This window comes from Oculina patagonica, chromosome 13 (genome assembly GCF_052425735.1).
Source record: "Oculina patagonica isolate OP01 chromosome 13, crgOcupat, whole genome shotgun sequence".
Taxonomy (NCBI): domain Eukaryota; kingdom Metazoa; phylum Cnidaria; class Anthozoa; order Scleractinia; family Oculinidae; genus Oculina; species Oculina patagonica.
Genome location: NC_135770.1, coordinates 4190341 through 4209886, shown reverse-complemented (window position 1 = coordinate 4209886; position 19546 = coordinate 4190341). Strand labels below are relative to the sequence as shown.

Sequence of the window (19546 nt, the reverse complement as noted above, 5' to 3'; positions counted from 1 at the left end):
TACCTTGTTTTGGACTTGCTGTGTTATCATTAAAATATTCCTTCACTGTTTCAAGCGGTTGTTTTTATATTTCACCAAATTTAATGGCCATTTTCCATGCCTAAATTTGGCTAAAATTTAAAGGAGCTACATCATGGGAATTTCGTAGAGGTTTGGTCTACACTGCTCTGAAATTATTGATAGGCAACAAAACCCATTAAAAACATCTTTGAACGTCTAAAGGAAAATGAAAACTTTAAGACTTTAAGGCTTTAAGGCTATAAAAACCTTATTGTTACTAATTTTCGCGGGACTTAATTTTCGCGATTTTCAAAAAATCGTGAAATTAAAGACCCGCGGGAAACAACTTGAAAAATAAAATCCTTAATTTGTTTAAGTTGTAATCCATTTCCATCCTAACCATCCGCAGCTAAAGACACTTCTTAACAGTTCAGTGCCCTTATATAACAATTTTTAATAAAAGGAGACCATCATTTTAGGGTTTCTATGTAAATATAATTTCTGGTTTTTCAAAAAAATTGTTAAAAACCGTGAGAAAGCCCCTTTAATATCAATAACACGAGGAGTGCTTGCACGATCTCCCGAGCCAGAAACACATGTTAAAAGTGCTTGACAGTATTAATTTGAGGGATATAAGAAATGAGTAAGCAAAATACAAAAATTAATTAAATACTTTAATAGTTCAACTAAATAACCTTTAAGGAAATGTGCTGTTTGGAGGATGACACTTAGATTGCGGATTTTGCAGAATGCGGCAATTGATTCCAGAATGGAGTGATTTCTCACCCACTCACTTTAGCTTCAGAAGTAGCTTCGAGTTTCGATTTAAAGTTTAGCAACAATTGCCAGATCAGATAAGCAGAAATTTATTCTGTATCCTTGACTCAAAACACAGTTTGGCAAAACTCCTGGTTTGGTGATTATATCAGATAGATTGATTTGGGGCGACACTTTTTCAACCTCTGCGCACGGAAGCCTGAGAGAGATAGCGTTCCATTTTGGAGGCTACAACAGCCTGATTTGAAGAAGTGAAAACTTGCTGCTGCCGCCAGTGAAAACTTTCAGTTAAACGCTCAACACTTCAGAGTTTTTTTTATCTTTCATTGGGAGACGCTAGCATTGTACCGACAGCAAAAGAAAATAAATTTGCATCACTAAGCGTCTTCCGGCCGGTCAGGTGCCGACTCCATAAGATAATAGACATTATTAGGGCAACCGTTAGGGCATACATGTATGTACTTTTATGGAAATGAGTTTTATGAAAGAAAGTCGTTTATATTTAAACATTAAGGTCTTGCAAAGCAAAGACTGATGACTGTTTTCTCAATCCATTCCACTTCATTCTAATTAACGAAATGGCCGAGATACACAATGGAGCTTCTTTTAAGCGTACGCCGGATAGCAAAACTTGCTTCGTATCGCGTGAAGAACAAAAAGGCCCGCGCGCAAATCGAATGTGACCTCGTTGAATAGCGTCACAATCAAACGCATTCGAGCGCAAAAACAAAACAAAATGTCGGAAACTAACGGTCGTGTGCAATCATTTCTGCCCTATGTTCCCGAGATAGTGGACATGATACTAAGATACCTCCCAGCCAGGGAACTGCGAACAACAGCAAGAGTCAGCCGAATGTGGAGGTACATTTCAATGCAGATTCTTCATTCCCGTACCACCTGGACCGTGCATTACCTGGCTGATAAGCTGATTACCGGCAACGAAATCGACAATGTCATCGAGAACATGTTCACGGAACCACGACTGGTGATTCAGTTAAGCCATCGTGAAATCTGGTTCACAAGACGAGAGCCTCGAAGGCGCAGGAACGAAGAACGCCAACTGGTGCGATCTGTGTTCAATTTATATTCCAAACTGCCACCCGGATGCGTCACGCTAGGTTGTACCACTGAACGTATAGTATTCCAACAACCCATTGACGAGTTTACTCCTGACCACATTCACCATCTTAAAACAGGACATTCCTTCATGTGCGCGCCTCATATGCCCGGTGTAGATTATCATCATGTTTATATCCGGACACCAAGACCACCCCCGGAAAGTAGCTGGTGTGATATGTTTGATTTACCCGCCAGCACCCCGGTGAAGTTAGTTATCCTGATAGCGCTGTCAGCGAGTAGAGACTTTATACCTTTCATAGCTGCAGGTAATGTGTTTTTAACCTGATTTTTTTTTATTTCCACTAGCGACGGAGTCGGTCGTAAGGGCGCACACGACCTAGTGAAAATCGATAATTGGAGTCGTAAGTCATTAGCTCAACGGAATCGGAGTCGGAATCAGAACGTTTCCCCGTCGCTTATGATCCAATGAAAACTAGATTCTCGGAGTCGCAAGCAGAAGCGGAAGAGCAAACCAATCACAATGCTAGTTTTCACGCCCTTAGAGAGCTTCCTCTCTGCTTGCGGCTAAGACAATCTAGTTTTCACTGTACCGCATAGGCGACTGAGTCATAAGCGAATAGCATAACCAAGCATTGCTTCTGACAATGTGACACCTTTTATTTTGTCATACATGTACATGAGGTGAACATCGCACTTAACCTTTATTTTAAGTTAAAAAAGTTAACACCAAGAAGAATCGAACCCGGGTCGACGGTTTACCAAGCGGGAATTATCTCCACTAGGCCACCGACGACCAGCTGACAGGACCGTTTTTTTTGGATAGAAATCCTAACCCCATTATAAAGGCTATCCGCAAGCAATCTAACGTGGTATAATGTCATTAGCTGTCTCCACATGGTCTGAAGCAATGCTTCGAAGTGATTTCCGTCATAAGCGGAATCGGGACTCTGCTTGAATTAGCACTCAAACGTTTTCGACCTTTGTTTGCGTTACAGGAATCCGTGAGACATACGGGGAACAAGTGGTTGTCTTCGGGGGAGTCGGGCACGACCGTCTTTTCATTGATGGACTGGTAAAGAGAGCGAGAGTGGTCGCAGTGTTTATTTCTGGTGAACCGTTCCGCGCATGCGCTGGACTTTTAAATAACGGGAACAACGCTGACTTTTACTCGCCGGCTCAACAACTTATTGAAGATTCAAGCAAGGATGGATTTACGCCCAAATTTTCGCTGCTTTTTACTTCACGGTTCGTTCACAAAGGACAAGCTTTCTATTCTAGTTCGCAAACGGCGTTTAAAGACGGTTTTAATAACACTCCGATGCTTGGGTTTTATTCCTACGGCGAGTACTGTTTAACTGAGAAAGATGTCGGAATAATAAGAATCAATGACTTCAAGAGACTCATGCGATATAATTCAGCCATTTATTGTGTATGCTCGTATAAAAACGAACCGCAATAGAATTTTTTAAATGGTAAACTCTCGAAAATAGTTAGAAAAATTAAGTCGGTATAAAAAGCAACATAACATTTTATATCTACTTCTACAGTTTTGACATCGAGCTATATTAGTGTACGAATTTTATTGCAAAGCACTCGTCATTCTTAAAGTAAATTAAAACGCTACGCACTTTGCATTTAAATTCTCGGCTCTCTGGTTTTAAAGATGTTGCTGTTTTACTCACTTCTATACCTATATAATAAAATATGTCATAACAGAAACTTCGTTCTCCTATTTTCAAAAAATATATACTCATGAATACCGTGTATTAAAAGTAAAAAAAAAATGCCAAAATGTATGTTGTTAATTGTGGCCATGCACTTAACTTCGAGATGGCAATATTTCAGGCATGCCACTGAAACAGAGGGAACAAACATTTTAAATGAACAAAACATGGTTAAAAATATCCCAACTTGCAGGAGGCAGAACAGAATTGAAGTCGGGACGACCGAGAACAAATCCATCTAGTGGCAGGGTGAAGGGGTTGAACCCGGAATCCCCAGATTACAACGCAAGCGCCCTAAACCACTCGGCCATCTTTGGAAGGTGACTGTGTAATACTTTCATGTCGAAACAAATCGAAACATTCCTTTTTAACGAGGTTACAGTAAATCTGACACAAATGTAACCTCGTAAAAAAAAACTAAAACAGAAAGTTTCAGCAGTAACAATACTTCAAACGATGGGCATGGAACAATAAATATAAAATGATTCATTCAAATTATTTTTTCGCTTAAGAGAATAACAAAAACTACCCTAAGCACACCATGAAATATCGTGTTGGCACATGGCTTTAAACCATTGGAACATCAATTGATTAGAAGAACTAAGACTTAATGCAGGACTTTCTTTCTTCACTTCTCCAGTTTGAGTCTATAAATAAAAATAATGAAAATAATCAACGCTCGTTACCATGGTAATCGGTCATACGATCAAGACTCTGATGAAACTTTCTACTAAACGAGTTATCTATCGATCTAAACTGATGAAAGGGTCCTCTGTTCCCTTTTGCAAAATTAAATAATGTAAAAACATTTGCATTGGTCTTTTTTCACGCCTCACGAATAATAGCCAAAATGCTCTCATGTTCACGCAAAAATCAAGGCGACCCTTGTTTGGACTGTTACGCTTGTAAGTCTTAAAACCGCAAAAATTTGATCTCAGCGTTGCATATTGTGTCTGTTAAGATCATGCACTTTACAAAAACAAAAGTTTCATTTGTTCAAAACCCAACCACAGAGCTGAAAACAGAGACATACATTAACTACAAAACAAGATGATTCACGAATCACGTCTAATTCAACTTTTCGTTTACGCGTCACGTTTAAGTCAAAAACTGCGTTTACGTGCACGTGAAATCACGAATCACGTAAAAGTAAAAGCTTAAATCACGTTTGAGGGGAAAATAAAAAAGCCCAAATCTTGCCAGTTTACGTAAAAAGCAAAGGGGACACTGATGAATACTTACCAAAGCAGGAGGGTAGACCCTGCGGAAGTTTCCTCTGTGAGTGTGCTCTAAATATGCCGCTTTTATAAACTCACGTTCACTCTCTCGTAAACAAGGATAGCACAGACGGCAGCTCTATGAGAACAAAAATCAAATATTAATATCTCAAGCATAGGCAAGCAGTTGTATTCATGTTAGCGAGAAAACAATCACGGCTAATTCAAAAGACAGGAAGGGCTTGAAGTCAACTGGTCCATAAAAACAAACAAATAACAAACTTAAACAAAACAACAACTGCTGGTACAACAACAACAACAACAACAACAATAGCTGTTCACAGACTTCACAGCCCAAATCACACGTTGCATTCCACAGAAAACCCACCTCGGTACAGGCTTTTTTACATTCATTACTTGCACAGGTCTCATACAACACTTGGGTGTCTTGGTCGTTTACTAACATGTCTTTCTCGGATGGGGAGCTAAACAAATGAAATAAAACAGTGTATCAGTGTTACAACGAATTATTTTTTTAATCATTAAAATAACTATAAATGCTCTCTCTCACCTGTACTTCAAACTATGGTCCAGTTTAGTTGCTACTCCCACTAAGCCGAGAAGGTTGAATACAACCTGATAGGATGAAACAGTGGCATACATAAACAATTTAAGTTTGATACGTTAACAGGCTAAATCAGACGCTTCTGGAGCTGGAATTAAACAGCTAGGTTTAGCCTGCAATGACGGCGTTTTATTTCTTGTCTCCCCATGCGCTCGCTAAAATAAGCCTGCATTGCAGGCTAAGCTAGGTTCCGACTGTCACTGAGCTTTTGCCCTTGGTCACAAGAGTTTTTAATTAGTACATGCTGAACTGATTGGCAATACTGGTGACTCTTCCTTATTACCGCCGTCTTCGCAATTTTTTCATTGAATCGTAAAACTCTGAGGCACGAGGAACAAGGCACGGAATTCCATGTTATTGTAGCTTATATGGTTTGTCATAACATAATTCTTATTCACTGAAATCAATTAAAATGAAGTTGTTCACCGCAAAGCCGTATTTTAAATGGATAAAGGGGATAGTATCTTAAAAAAATTTGTGTTCCGTCGGAAGGCAAATAAAAACGTTTTTAATCAGTTGATGAAGTACAATGATCAAGCCCCGTTTAAGAAATAATTCACACATTTCCTTCGCCACAGAAAATGGCAATTTCAACAAGCATTTTTCTCAGTCATGACCAGGGCTTTTTTACATCTTACAAGGCTGCCAGTAAACCTTATCACCTCCGTGCATTAATATATCACTGAAGATATTTACTCACCTGTTCATACATCAGTTTATTATCAGAATGTGCTGCTGACGACAGATTTGGAGACATGTTAACCTACAAAGAACGACATGTGACAATTATCAACTGTACCTAGCAACTGGTTTACAAAAAAAGAACTCTTCTAATCAAACAGTCTTCTTTTCGATTTGTTGTGTGTTTGTTAAGTTAAATTACTAGTTCATTGGAAGCCACACTCTATGAATTCTTGCCAATACCTCCATGAGCCATACGTTCAAGTCCGCGTCCAAAATAAAATCAAAACGGACCATTTCAAAGAAGTTTCTAAAGAGAAAAGAAATGACAACAACGATAAGAAAAAAAAAACCAGGATGTCCAGTGGATTTTTCACCAATTGCAAGCTACATGTATAGTATTTTCAGCCTCGTGCTGACTACAAAAGCTACCTGTACATCTACACTTGTTGTAAAACGACAGCATGCACTAATACTGTGATCAAAATGAGTCTTACCTTGTGGATTTGTAATGTGAGGATGCACTAATCATATCTGGCTCCTTTCTCAAATAAACCTGAAAATAAAAATATACATGTAAATGTATTTACATTAATTAAGAGACCGAGGGTGTATTTACACACTGTGTGTAAATAGATTGTTCTAGATAAGTTTAAGTAATATTTTTCAAACAACCAACACAGAAATAAAGGCGTTACCTCAGCAATGGCCCGGTAAAGATCATTCCACATCTTATCTACATCTTTACCTGGAAAGAACAAACACACGTCTATATGCCTCTATTGAACTAAAATGAAAATACTCCACACTGCTTGAAATTTCCTTTCCAGCTCAGACCACATTTACTATATGCTTGAAACGTGAGGTAAACGTTTCCAATTTACATTTAGCAGAAAACCTGGCGGCGCCACTAATCTATTAATAAGTTAACATGACATGATGAGGAGAAGACTCATACCTTGTTGTTTAAGATATGCATTTAGTAGCATTTTACGGCTGTATTTTCCTTTATTCCACAATTCCCTCAGAGATGGCAACTGAAAGAGAGTAACAAACAATTTCACTAAAAAGAACAGCACTACATGTACATGCTGATGGGGTTGTGTTTATTTGAAATGTATAAAATGGAATTTAATATTCACACAACCTAATATTGCACTTCAGAAACAGGAAGGGTACTCAGAAAGACCTGTGAGATTAAATAAGTTTACAGACTGAAGTTACATGTGAAACCATAATGGTGAGATTTCAGAAGTGACATACACCACGTTTGGGAGTACAGGTCTTCATATCCTGTGTTCTGCATAGAACAATGGAGACATTTTTGTACGTAATGCCAGTGTTGTTCCAAAAAATATCCATACCCCTCCCATGGAAGGTTTTTTTGATTTGAATCCCCCCTCCCCTCTGGAAATTCCAGTTTAGCCCTATAGTTTCCTTTAAAGGTTTTAGCTTTGGAGACCCCTCACCCCCTTAGAATTTCCAACGACCTTCCATGGGGTGGGTATGGATATTTTCTGGACCTGCACAACGCACAGAAGAAACTTGATGGACTGCAGTGAAATCATGTAACACCTGGGAACTAAGGTAGACGGAATGGAAAAGGAGAAGGAGAAGGGGATGAACTGAACTCTGTGCTGACAACTGAGACAGCACTGTACATACCTCCCATGGCTGGGTGTATTCATCTTCCACAACATACTTCTGTGGATTTTCTGGGTCAAAAGGGTAATAGTCTTTCTCACAAAATCTGCAGGGTAATAAGTAAAAGACAATACATGCCTTGTTAAAAAAAAAGTTCACAGGGAACTAGTCAGTCTAAAGAGTTTTTACCATTTTAATTGTGGGCATGCAGTGTAGGGATGGAAGGGTGGCCTAATGGTTAATGCAATAGGCTCTGGACTGAGCAGTCTGGGTTTTAGCCCTGGCTGGGAGCAATGTGTTGTGTTCTTGGGTAAGACACAAGTTTCACTCTCATCGTGCCTCACTCCACCCAGGTATATAAATGGGTACTAGCGAATTAATGCTGGGGGAGGGGGGGACCATGGGATGGATTAGCATCCCATCCAGGGGGGAGTAAAATTACTAAGAAACTAGGAAAAAGCCCTGGTGTTCTGTGTCACTTGGCTTAATGCAGATTTTACGTTTTACTTTTACCATGCAGTGCAGAGGCTAAGCGGTTCAGTTTACCTCTGTCACAATAATTATGATTTACAAAGGTTTGGACTATCATTACCTAATGAGAACTTCCTGGTCATAAACATAAACTCTGAGAGGATCAACGGATGTAAGGACGGTGTAGACGCCAATGTCAAATTTCCGCTGATCAACAAGAAACGGGTTAGCAATGTACTCTTGAACAAAATTCTCATCAGACCCCTTGTTGAGATCAATGTCTGTGAAAATAATTAAAATTAAAAATAGACAACATTATCATCAAGAACTGACCAAGACTAAGACCATACAGAGCAGAAAGTGCAACAGGCACCTAAACGCCAAGGTCTTGTACTCTGCCAAGCTGCAGGAGGGGGTCAACTGGGCTAACCTTGAGTTAAGTGTCATATGTCTTAAACCTTTAACTCTCACAAAGTAAGAAAACTCACTTACATGACTTGTATTGTCTAGACTGTCCACAGCCCTCTGTTTTTCATATTTTTCAATCGAATGAGCGCGGGGAAAGAGCGGCGAGAGAACTTGAAAAATCAAAAGGCTGTAGACAGCCTACTTATTGTCTAGCGTGTACCTTTTGGAGGTTTGATGCGTATTCCTCTGTGATTATTACTCTTTTCCACCCACAGTTTCTGAGGATGGTTTTTTATCTGTAAATCATTAACAATAACATTATGATAATATTTATTTATTAATATCTTGTGTTATTAAAAACTAGTCATGGTATATATTTGCAATTCCTGAGTTTTGATTGGTTTACAGGCCATGGTATCTGAGCTCATATACCAATGAGTAATAATCAATATGGTAGGTGTACACATCACTGAAAACAGCAGGGGAGCTTAAATTTATATTGCAATTCTTTGCGCCAGTGTTTTTTAACAAAACAATTATTCCACTTGTTGGATACGGATAGTTACATGTATCAATTAACTCAGTGCTACATGTATATGTGCCTTGTTGGCTATCTACCATCTCATATCCAACGCATGCTCGTGGAATAATTGTTACAAACATTTTATGTTATAAAAATGAGACTGAAAGCAGTACCAAATAAACACAATTCAAAATACAATGCACTGAAGTTATAAATAAAATGTGAATTATTTACATTAGTTAATCCAATGTGGTACATGTGCAGTATTATATATGTACACTACACACAAACAATGTACTTACTTCTTCTAAGAACTTTTTGCTATCCTTTGGAATTACAAAAGCTGGAGGAATAAATTGAAAATGGTTCACAGCCAGGCTAACTTTGTTTGTTATAAATCCTGTGCCTGGAAAATGATTAACCTACAAATTAAAGAAAAACAAGTTGTAGCTATAGAACACACAAAACATGATTCATGTGCAGTTAAATGATAATACAACATATAAAAAATGATACACAGTCAGTGAAACGCTGTATTCTGAAGACTTTGCTTGTATTTGTTTGAAACATGACAAGAAGGAAATAAAAATCAATGACAGGCCTTCAGGGCTGCAAATAACAGTCGGTCATCGGACGAAATCCCAAGTGTGGTCTGACATGATGTCCAGACAATTTGTACAGCAACAATGAATAAAATTCACCCTTTTGTTTTTGGTGATGTCCGACCACAATTTTGTTTTGGCCGACCAAGATGGTTTCTTAGTAGGACATATGTCCTTTCAAGTGAAAAAAATTATTTGCAACCCTGGGCCTTTATAAAAATTATATATATGGTAATTATTTTTAAGTGACCATAGTCTTTGTTGAGCTAAGTGTCCCATACTGCTTAACTCAGTGCTTATCCAGGTTTATGTAGCATTAAGTGACTATAGAAGTACTTTTACTTCTTCCTGCCGTGGATGGGATGCTAGCGGTCCACTCCAGCTTTACTCAACTCGGCATTACATTTGCCAGTACAGGTACCCAATTATACATGCAGGTGGAGACCTGTATGTACAGTGAAAGCTAAGAGTCAGACCCAGGAACACATGTGGATTCTTACCTTTTGATGAGGCTCTAAAGTTTGTAGCATGTCTTTTAACTCTCCACTAAATGGGTAATCATGCGCCCACATCACATCAAACAAGCGACTTTGTGCCTCTGTCCTGGTGTAACCAATACGACTGAATACTGCCATCACATGCTTCAAGTATCCTGATCTTAGCTGTCAGTGAATTAGGAAAAAATAATAAATAAATGAGTTAAATTGCTAACATGTCATGTACAATTCTCAGTTATATAGTGTATTAAAATGAAACCTAACATTTCCGTGCTTGGTCAAAACATAGTTCAGGGTGAATGAGACACCAGCCAAAAAAAAAAAAATAACAAAAGTTAACCACTTAAGTTGTTTACCATTGAATTATCCTTTGTTCAAATACAAGTTAAAGCAGTTTATCAAGGAAATGAATAACAAAAATACAAGACTAAATGTTTATACAGACACCATTCCAAGCAGATGAATTGAACTGAAGGGATGCCTGGAATAAACCCCCAAGTGACTTCTGATAAATTGCTAGATTCTCCTTCCATTTGCCCTGTGGATGCTTGTTAATCAAAGAGAGAATTTTATAATTAATCAGGGGTCACTTAGGGCCTTACTTCAATTCCATGCACTCCTTCAATTATAAACTAAATTAATAACTCTTATAATTTGCTTCACCCTCTTTGAAAACTTGAACCTGGTAATTTTCTCAAGTTTTCAATAACATACAAATACACATGTAATATTATGACAATAATTTATTTAATTTTCTTACATTTTTGGCATTCATCCAAACAATGGGTCTTTGTGAACTTCCAAAGTCTGGGTCACCCACAGACATCCCAGCATTTAAACTGCGGAGCTGATAGATATTGACTAAGATCAAAAGGACACCAAAGCACAGGCACCCAATCATGAGCTGCATCATACGATGTGATACTTGGAGTCCAAGGTGAGGATGGGGATAATACTTGGAATTATCTGATGCATACTGAAAACAAAATAAAAAGAGGGTGAATAACACTTTGGTTAGTCTAAATAACACTCACGACGGGTTATCCCAAATAATGTTTTGGTTAGCTGTTTACAGTTAGCTCTCAATAATGAGGCCCTGCCAGGGGGTTCCTGTGTCGCTTGTCTAAATTTAAAAAATTGTGCCGTGTCGCTGTTTAATCAAACTTTGCATCACTGTCGGTAGTAAAATTGAAGGAAAATTACTACATGTAATGGTTGTCTGAATTTAAGTTTTTCTAAAAGGGTTGTAAAATGTGCTGTTGCTACTTTTTGGGCCATGTCGCTTGTCGGAATTTACCCTGGCAGGGCCTCGATAATGGTAATAGTAACACCATAATAATTATATACTTAAAAAAAATTCTGAAAGTCTGCTGGTCTGCAGTCTGCATTTGTTGCACGCCCTTTCACATTAAGTATACACATGTACAAGAATAGAGAGCTGAATTGCATTACATGTAGATGTAGAGTCCTGTAGTTTCATAATACAGGTTGATTTGGATAGCTGTGCAATATCTTTTGAAAATGGCTCAGGGACCGTGAGTGAGGATCTCCTTCATACAACTGTATACTCATTAAAGGCATTAGATGGTCCAGGTTCGTATCTTAATTTTATCAATATTTTAAAATAAACAAAACTTTGGCTTGTTTTTTTTTTTAATTATTATTTTTAATATTTGGTATTCTTGGAAGAATACTATAAAAAAAGAATACTATGAAAAAGAATATTCAAAAACAACACTATGAACAAGACTATAGCGAGGGGATGATCTATTATAATGTTTGACTGATCTCCATTTTCTCAGAACTCGTTAAAAGAAATGTACAGCAATTCAGTTATGAGTTCGAACTCATTCATAAATCATTCCAACCTTCAGAATGAAATGGTTAAATAACAGCAATAACAATCAACTTTTGCTATCTTGTATAATTTCACTACAGCTGTAGTTAGCCTTTTATTGTTTTTATCCAGCATAATTAGATATTTAATTTGCTGACTCATTTCTGCATATAATTAAGAATTTGTAATAATGGAAGCAAATGGAAAGTTTTTTCTTATCTATTGTTTCAATAAAAATTGAATCTTTTTACCTATAAAAAAAATCTTTGGCATGATTTGAACTTTCTAAATAAAATGTTTTTCTACTTTTGACTGAGAAATTTAAATAAGAAGTTGTTTGACAATTAATTTTTATGCTTAGCAAATATTCCAAGTGGCAGCTAATATATCAGTCAACTGTTAATAAGTTTGTGTAGTTAAAAGGTTTGTTTCACTGAGAAAAAAAAGCTTTGTTTCACTGAGAGCTGCAATTTACCGCTAAAAGCCGGCTGTAATTATTTCTTTGGGATGGCAGCTGATCGGCAGTTTAATAGAACTTTTCTGTGCTTTGGGAGAAAAAGCATCTCGTTTATAAATTTAGTATAGGGTAGACTTGCTAGAGAAAGCAGATCTTTTAAAAACTTATTCTGATAAATATGTAAACGGTAATGAACTCCAAAGGGCAAACTATCCTAGGTTGTCAGTCAAAACATACGTGCACTTGTGCCGGCAGTAGGATGTTTATTTACAAGGCATGCTGGAAGCATACATAAATTTCACGTCGTTTGGTACTTTAAAGGCTAAACATAACACACGAGGAAAAAAACCGACGAATATAGAGTAAAAACAAATCATATAAGCTTAAGTTTACGTACCATAAGCGTCCTTATCAGTAATTAGCTTTAGCACATAGATAGATAAGTACATAATGTAGATTATAAGCTTAACCTCGAACTTTTAGGTCAGGAACTGAAGACCGATCGATCGAATCTCGTTTGAACTATTTCTGTACATGTACATAAGGCTACAGATTTCACTTCAAATATAAACTTTGCAATTTGGTCTCCGTTCTGACGTTTTGAAACAGCACGCAAAATATAAAGGAAGAGTTTGCCAAATGTTGTTTATCTGTTTTATTAGGTAAGCTTGATTTTCTGAACTTACCTTGTAGTCTGGAGAACGACTCGAAGATTTCCACGGCCACATTTTCTTAGGAGAGAAAAAACAGCTGAATGCTCAAAGTGTCGAGCTCGCTCGCCCGCCGGCCTTCTTCCTTTGAGCGTCGTTCGATAATTCCGGCTTCGTGCACGTAATACAATTGCGTGAATAAATATTGGCTGTAGTAACTCTTGGTAAAGAATGCGTTGTTTTGTTCGCTTTCCACATCAAGGGTTACCGCATAATATTATAAAAGCTAGCCAAGCTTTCAAACAGTGTCATGTTGTTTAGAACATCGATCGCAAATGTTGGCGGGTTCTGCAGAGAGACGAGAAAGACTGGTAACTGAAAAGATAACGTCGCTGACCGGAATAATAAGATCGCAGGCGTTCAAAGATGAGCAGGTGGGTGGGAGGGGAGGGACAGTGTTTCGAAGAACGTCCATTGTCAACAACAATCGGCAATATAAACTCAGAGACGCAAAGGATAGTGCAAAATGCAATGCAGCCGTTTAATTGATAGATTGATGTTTTATGTGTCATGTTCTCTTGCTTTAATTTAATTTCAGTTAGACAAGTTACACCATGCACTTTCTTTTCTTCCCTGGTGTTCTCAGTACTTTTTTGTGGCCATAATGCCATTCTTTTGTTTGTTTAATTGTAACAAGAGAATGCTGTGACTCAATACTTTTTTGTTGTTGAAAGTACACCATGTTGTACAAGTAAGAATTCATCAAAATATTTTGTCGCACGTCATAATGACATCATCATTTTTTCACATCACCAATTAATCACTATATTTAACCACAAATAAACTATTTCCAGAGAATAAAATAAAAGTTTATCACTTCCTTCTTGTCCAAAAAGGGGTTCTAGGACAGGTTGGGGTGGGAGTGTACCCTTTAATCCCGGTTTATGCCTCCCTCGGTCCCTCCTGCTTTTGTTGACTTTGCATCTTTCGCCTTTTCCGTCAATAAATATTATGCAATGTTGTCTTGTTTATCTCGGTTCCACCATCTTGAGAATCCCCTTCCCACTTTCGCTGTGTCACGTACGAGTGAAGGAAGGTAAGGGATAGTATACGCGGAGCAAGGAGGAAGCGGGAAGGAAGAAAGGGAGAAAAGGAAGGGTAAACAAATGGAAAGGAAAAGAAAATTGAGTATAAAGTATGGGAATATAAAAAAACAAAATAACAACATCAAAAAACACAACAACAGAAGAACTGTACGACTGCGGACCGCTGAGGGAACAACAGGACACAGAAACAGCGAGGATCGAAATGCACCAATCACATACAGCTGTTGAAAACCAACCAATCACAGCGTGGCAGCGTGCTTTATAAGTTCACGCACAACCAGTCGACCTTATCGCCTGATGAAGACTAGCAGTGTGCAGTCGAAACGTCGCGATCTCCATCACACGTGACTACGTCGTGAGACAAACAAAAAATACTTTATTATTATGGAAATATATATTTCAGGAAAGGAAAATTGGCAAACTAAAAACAACTTTCCCACAATTTCTCGATTAAACGCCGGGCCCCGAATTAACGCTGGGTCTCATAGGTAGAGTGGTAAGTAAGCCTTTCAGGCATTTATTCGAGGTGTAATATGCTTTAGGTATGATGGCAAAATGCATTCATGTCACAAATAAGGATTAAAAACCCTTGTTTAATAAATATTTTGCTCGAATAAACTGCACCATTCAAATAAATGCCGGATCTACGGAGCCAAGTTTGGAATAAACGCTGCATGGGGGCGTTTAATTGAGAAAATATGGTAAGCCACACTGGAGATGAACAAAGAAAGAACTGAACCCCTTCTCACTTTTGCTATCTCACATACCCTTCCAGGAGTGAAGAAAAAAAAAAAGAAAGGGAGGAAGAAAGAAAGGAAGGGTAAATGATGAAAATATATATGTCAGGAAAGGAAAATTAGGCAAAAGTTCTATAAGCAACTTTCCCGCAATAAGCCACACTAGTACTGGAGACACATGTAAACAAAGAAAGAACTGATTGCAAAGGGTACCAAATCAACAACCTTTAATGATCATTAGAATCTGTAAATTTGCCAGCAGAAACTAATTCGCGATATATATTATATATGACAGATAATTGATCCAAATGGTCAAGACAATAGTAACTATGTCTGAAAACATTTATAGAGTCCTTATTTGTTTTTGAAGATATATTAATACCAATAAGGAAATCAAGGAACACTGATGTAAAAAATATCACTTTATATCGTATAAACTCATCCTCTTAATGACATCATAATCATCTGTACTTTTTGCCGTTATTTTGTCCTCACAATATCAACTAGTTTATTAATTTAATTTTAATAACCATGAAGCAAAAGGTGATCGGGACTCAAAGAAGAGTAAACACCCAGAGGGGGTTCTCCGGGATCAAAGTGACGGGGATGATCGAATGAAGGCAAAACTCAGGACCCAAAAAAATCCCTAAGTCTCCCGACATTACCCAAAAAAATCCCTGGACCAAAAACAAGACCCAAAAAAATCCCTAGTCAAATTACCCACAAATTTGCTAAGGCAGCGCCAAGGCACTTTAGTTTGATTTTAATACCCCAAAAAATCCCCTATTTAAATCAAGTCACCCAAAAAAATACCTACCAAATTCTCCTACCCAAAAAAATCCCAGAATCGAAAATTTCGACCCCAAAAAAATCCTTTGCACATCCCCGTCACTTGGATCCCGGATTACCCCCCTGGGAGTAAACACCACAAATATACCTATGAAAGCACTAAAAGCGTGTGTCTAAAACTTCCCTTGGCATCCTTAAACAAGAAATTTTAAAATTTTCAGTACCAAGAGGGGGAAAATCTGTGCAAGATTTCCACTCATCGGTAACAGGATTGTAAACCTGCAATGACACTCTTTTCTGGTACCTGCCGCCCTGTTTGAAGTTACCACACACATATATTTTGCGCTTGAAACTTACAGCACTAGCACATCCTCGTGGAACATTCACACTTTGGATAATGCACCACATGTTGATAGCTGGGTCATACATCTCACATGCATTTGCATCCGGTGCCTCGTCTCTAAGGCCTCCAAACACATACACTTTATGATTGACAGCTGCACCACCAGCACCTCCTCGTTTTTCGACAGTTGATGCAATCCTGCTCCAAGCTTTTTCTTTTGGATCAAATCTCTCAGCAATGTCCACAAATCCACTACCTGCGTTACCTCCAATAGCATACAAGTGGTTTTCATCAGCCACTGCACATACACTTGATCTGGGGCTACTAAGGGAGGGCATTTCTTGCCATAAGTTTGTTTCAGGATTGTATCTCTGCACAGTGCTGAACCGGTTTTGGTCTTTATCATATCCACCGATGACATATAGTAACCCCTGAAATGTCACAACAGCACAACACACGATCCTTTGCTGGAAGGACTTCAGTGGAAACCAAGTGTTTACTAATGGATAATAATGTTCTGCTGAATGGACACTTATCCCTCCAATACGAAACAACTTTCCACGACATGAGCTGATGACTTGACAAGGATACCGTGAATTTATTGCTGACAGCATATGTGCCAACTCGTACCATTTGTTTTCAGAAGGTAAGTAACACAATGCACTTGTTCCTCCACATGCAACAATGGCATCTTCATGGGTTTTCAGGCACTCTCTTGGTGCTTGAGCAGAACAGCAGTCGTCTTGCCCACTGAACACCATTTTCATTGCATCTGATGCTAAATCTAAACAATATTGATTGTTCATTACTATGGGATGGGGAAGAATAACTTTCAACAAATAGTCACGTGGCACATAAATACAGCGAATGTGACGAAACAAGTCGTAAAAGATTTGTTTCTGACTCTCATTTCTGTCGATCCATTTCACAAGAATTTCGAAAACTTCTTCCTCCCCTTTTACGATGATTCCATCGTTTGCAATCCACTCCTCGACTTGATTGCTTTTCAAATTCAGGAAGTCTTCAGTTTCAGCTACTGCAACAAAGTTTGCCAGAATAAAATTACTGGCACTTTTCTGAAGTTCTTCACATCGATACTTCACTGCCAAATAATAAAACGCGATACAGTTAGAAAAAGACAGTGTTTGCAGAATAACTTTACTGCACAAAGCTTTCAAGCTTGGAATTAGAAAAAAGTCGGCTGCTGCTATGAAATCGAATGCATTGTGTTCATTGATATCAACATGTCCTGTGTACAGATACTCTAACACTTCTTCCATCACAGCTTTGCTCGTCTCTTCCAATCGGATCACTCCTTCTTTCTTTTCTCTCATGTCACTGTTAAGAGCGTTGTAAAAGAACGGACTTGCTGCACACAACACGATTCTGTGAGCTTTCAAACGAGCTCGATCGTCCCCGGAGCCAACGTCTAAAATCACATCACAGAACTGTTCATTCCTTCGCTGAGTATCGAGACGTTTCATCATTTCCACACAAAATTTATGCTCTTCAGTTTCTGTGATTGGTTCAAGAATATAATCCATGAGCAGGCTGATCAGTAATTGGAAAATAAAGCTGTTAAAATAGAGAAGATTATAACCTGGAAGAACACACTCCAAAATCGCGCGAATCACCTGAAGAACAATCTTCACCGCTGACCGTGATTACGTGACGGTCTTGCGTGACGCAAAACATCAGGCCGCTGTACAACACAGCCTGCGGGACACAAGCCCAGGGGGGGGGGGGGGGGGGGTCTGAGGGGGTAACTCCGGCTTGTAAATGACGGGGATGATCGAATGGAGGCAAAACTCAGGACCCAAAAAATCCCTAAGTCTTCCGACATTGCCCAAAAATTCCCTGGACCAAAAATAACCCCCCAAAAAATCCCTTGTCAAATTACCCCCAAATTGCCAGGAGGGGCAAAAATATAACACAAAGAAAACCATTAAAAAATTGAACGCTCGTGTTGGTTTATTCATCATACCATAAATACGCCAAGGCCGCGCCAAGGCACTTCCGTTCGTTTTTAATAACCAAAAAAATCCCCTATTTAAATCAAGTCGCCCAAAAAAATACTCGCCAAATTTTCCAACCCAAAAAAATCCCGGAATCGAAAATTTCAAACCCAAAAAATCCTTCGATCATCCCCGTCATTTACAAGCCGGAGTACCCCCCTGGGGACACAAGGCGGGGCGTTTTCACAGCGTGTTTTTAAACACGTGGTGAAAACAGGCACTTTTAAATCCTTAAATTTTAGGAATAGGAAGTGTCTAAGTTCTATATTTATCTTAGGAAAACATGCACATTCGCGTTTGTAATATGTCGTGATTCTCATTAGTATTCAGCACGTGCAGTAGCTCCTTTCTTCTACCCATACTACCTTTCGGTCTTGTTTTAGCTTTGATCTCAGACAAAGTTTATTGAAATAGCTGTATATGAAACAGTTGGGGGTTGTTTGAAGGCAATAGATTAACGCACGTTCTTTTTGAGGCTGTCTGATCACCAAGGATTACGGCATAATGTTATACTGCAGAATCTCGAATTTTTCAAATTTCCAGGGGAAAAAAACGAAAATTGCTTCAAGAAATCGGGAGGTTCGAGAAACCAATCAGGATATCGATTCTTCTGTAGAAGCTATCCAAGCTTTCACAATTTTTTATTAATTGTGGCGGCGTTGATTCAGTTCCATTACTTACAAAACAGCCCTGCCAGGGTAAATTCCGACAAGCGACAGGGCCCAAAAAGTAGCGATAACACATAAAATAAAATCGCGACAAACGACAAACCTTTAAATTCCGACAACGAGAAGCAATTTTCCATCAATTCAAGTGCGATAAAACAGCGACACGGGATGTTTTTAAATTCAGACAAGCGACATGGGATCCCCCCCCCCCCCCGGGCAGGGCCTTTACAACAGTGGATGCGGTAGCATAATTTTAAACTCGAAAATTTCCTTTCCAGCTAGTCGGTGCACAAGGTTAGTTTTATGTTCCTTTATGTTTCCTTTTCTTAAGGAGGCAGCGTAACCTAGTGGTTAGGTCGATGGACTTGTATTCCGGAGGTCCCGGGTTTAAATCTTCCTCCCTGCCACTAGCTAGATGGATTTATGTTTGGTGGTCCCGAATTTAACTTTTCCATCATGCTATGTAAACAGCCAACTGGTCAGCCTCGTGCCAGTTGGGATTTTTAAAAATTTTCTGTTCGTTTTGCAATACTTATTTATGTGTCCACGATTAGCCCCGCCCTGCTAAATACATTGACACTAAAAAGCTTAAGGGCCTTAGGGGGAAAAGAAGACGAGAGAGGTGCAGTATTGCGTATTATCATTATATCAGGACTAATAATCAATTATGATATATCACGTTTTTTTTTTATATG

At 38.5% G+C, this 19546-nt stretch overlaps 3 protein-coding genes across 3 annotated transcripts; 1 reads left to right on the top strand and 2 right to left on the bottom strand.

The window, feature by feature from the left end:
• The first annotated feature begins 1472 nt into the window (after positions 1–1472).
• Positions 1473–3408, top strand: LOC144635932 (F-box only protein 22-like). The gene is made up of 2 exons (XM_078495054.1): positions 1473–2162; positions 2853–3408. Exons 1-2 carry the CDS (start codon positions 1514–1516, stop codon positions 3314–3316), a joined length of 1113 nt encoding a protein of 370 aa, XP_078351180.1. The 5' UTR covers positions 1473–1513; the 3' UTR covers positions 3317–3408.
• LOC144635917 (putative tubulin polyglutamylase ttll-15) lies at positions 3268–13529 on the bottom strand. Its single transcript, XM_078495034.1, has 16 exons — positions 13230–13529; positions 11010–11225; positions 10253–10414; positions 9453–9572; positions 8848–8923; positions 8341–8500; positions 7770–7854; positions 7063–7141; positions 6803–6852; positions 6602–6660; positions 6348–6414; positions 6124–6186; positions 5370–5434; positions 5187–5283; positions 4824–4937; positions 3268–4228 (listed from the first exon to the last, which is right to left on the bottom strand). Exons 1-16 carry the CDS (start codon positions 13269–13271, stop codon positions 4112–4114), a joined length of 1572 nt encoding a protein of 523 aa, XP_078351160.1. The 5' UTR covers positions 13272–13529; the 3' UTR covers positions 3268–4111.
• Positions 13530–15958: 2429 nt separating this feature from the next.
• Positions 15959–17789, bottom strand: LOC144634798 (kelch-like protein 11). Its single transcript, XM_078493833.1, has one exon. The coding sequence runs from the start codon at positions 17710–17712 to the stop codon at positions 15985–15987; it is 1728 nt and encodes a 575-aa protein (XP_078349959.1). The 5' UTR covers positions 17713–17789; the 3' UTR covers positions 15959–15984.
• Between the last annotated feature and the right edge of the window lie 1757 nt (positions 17790–19546).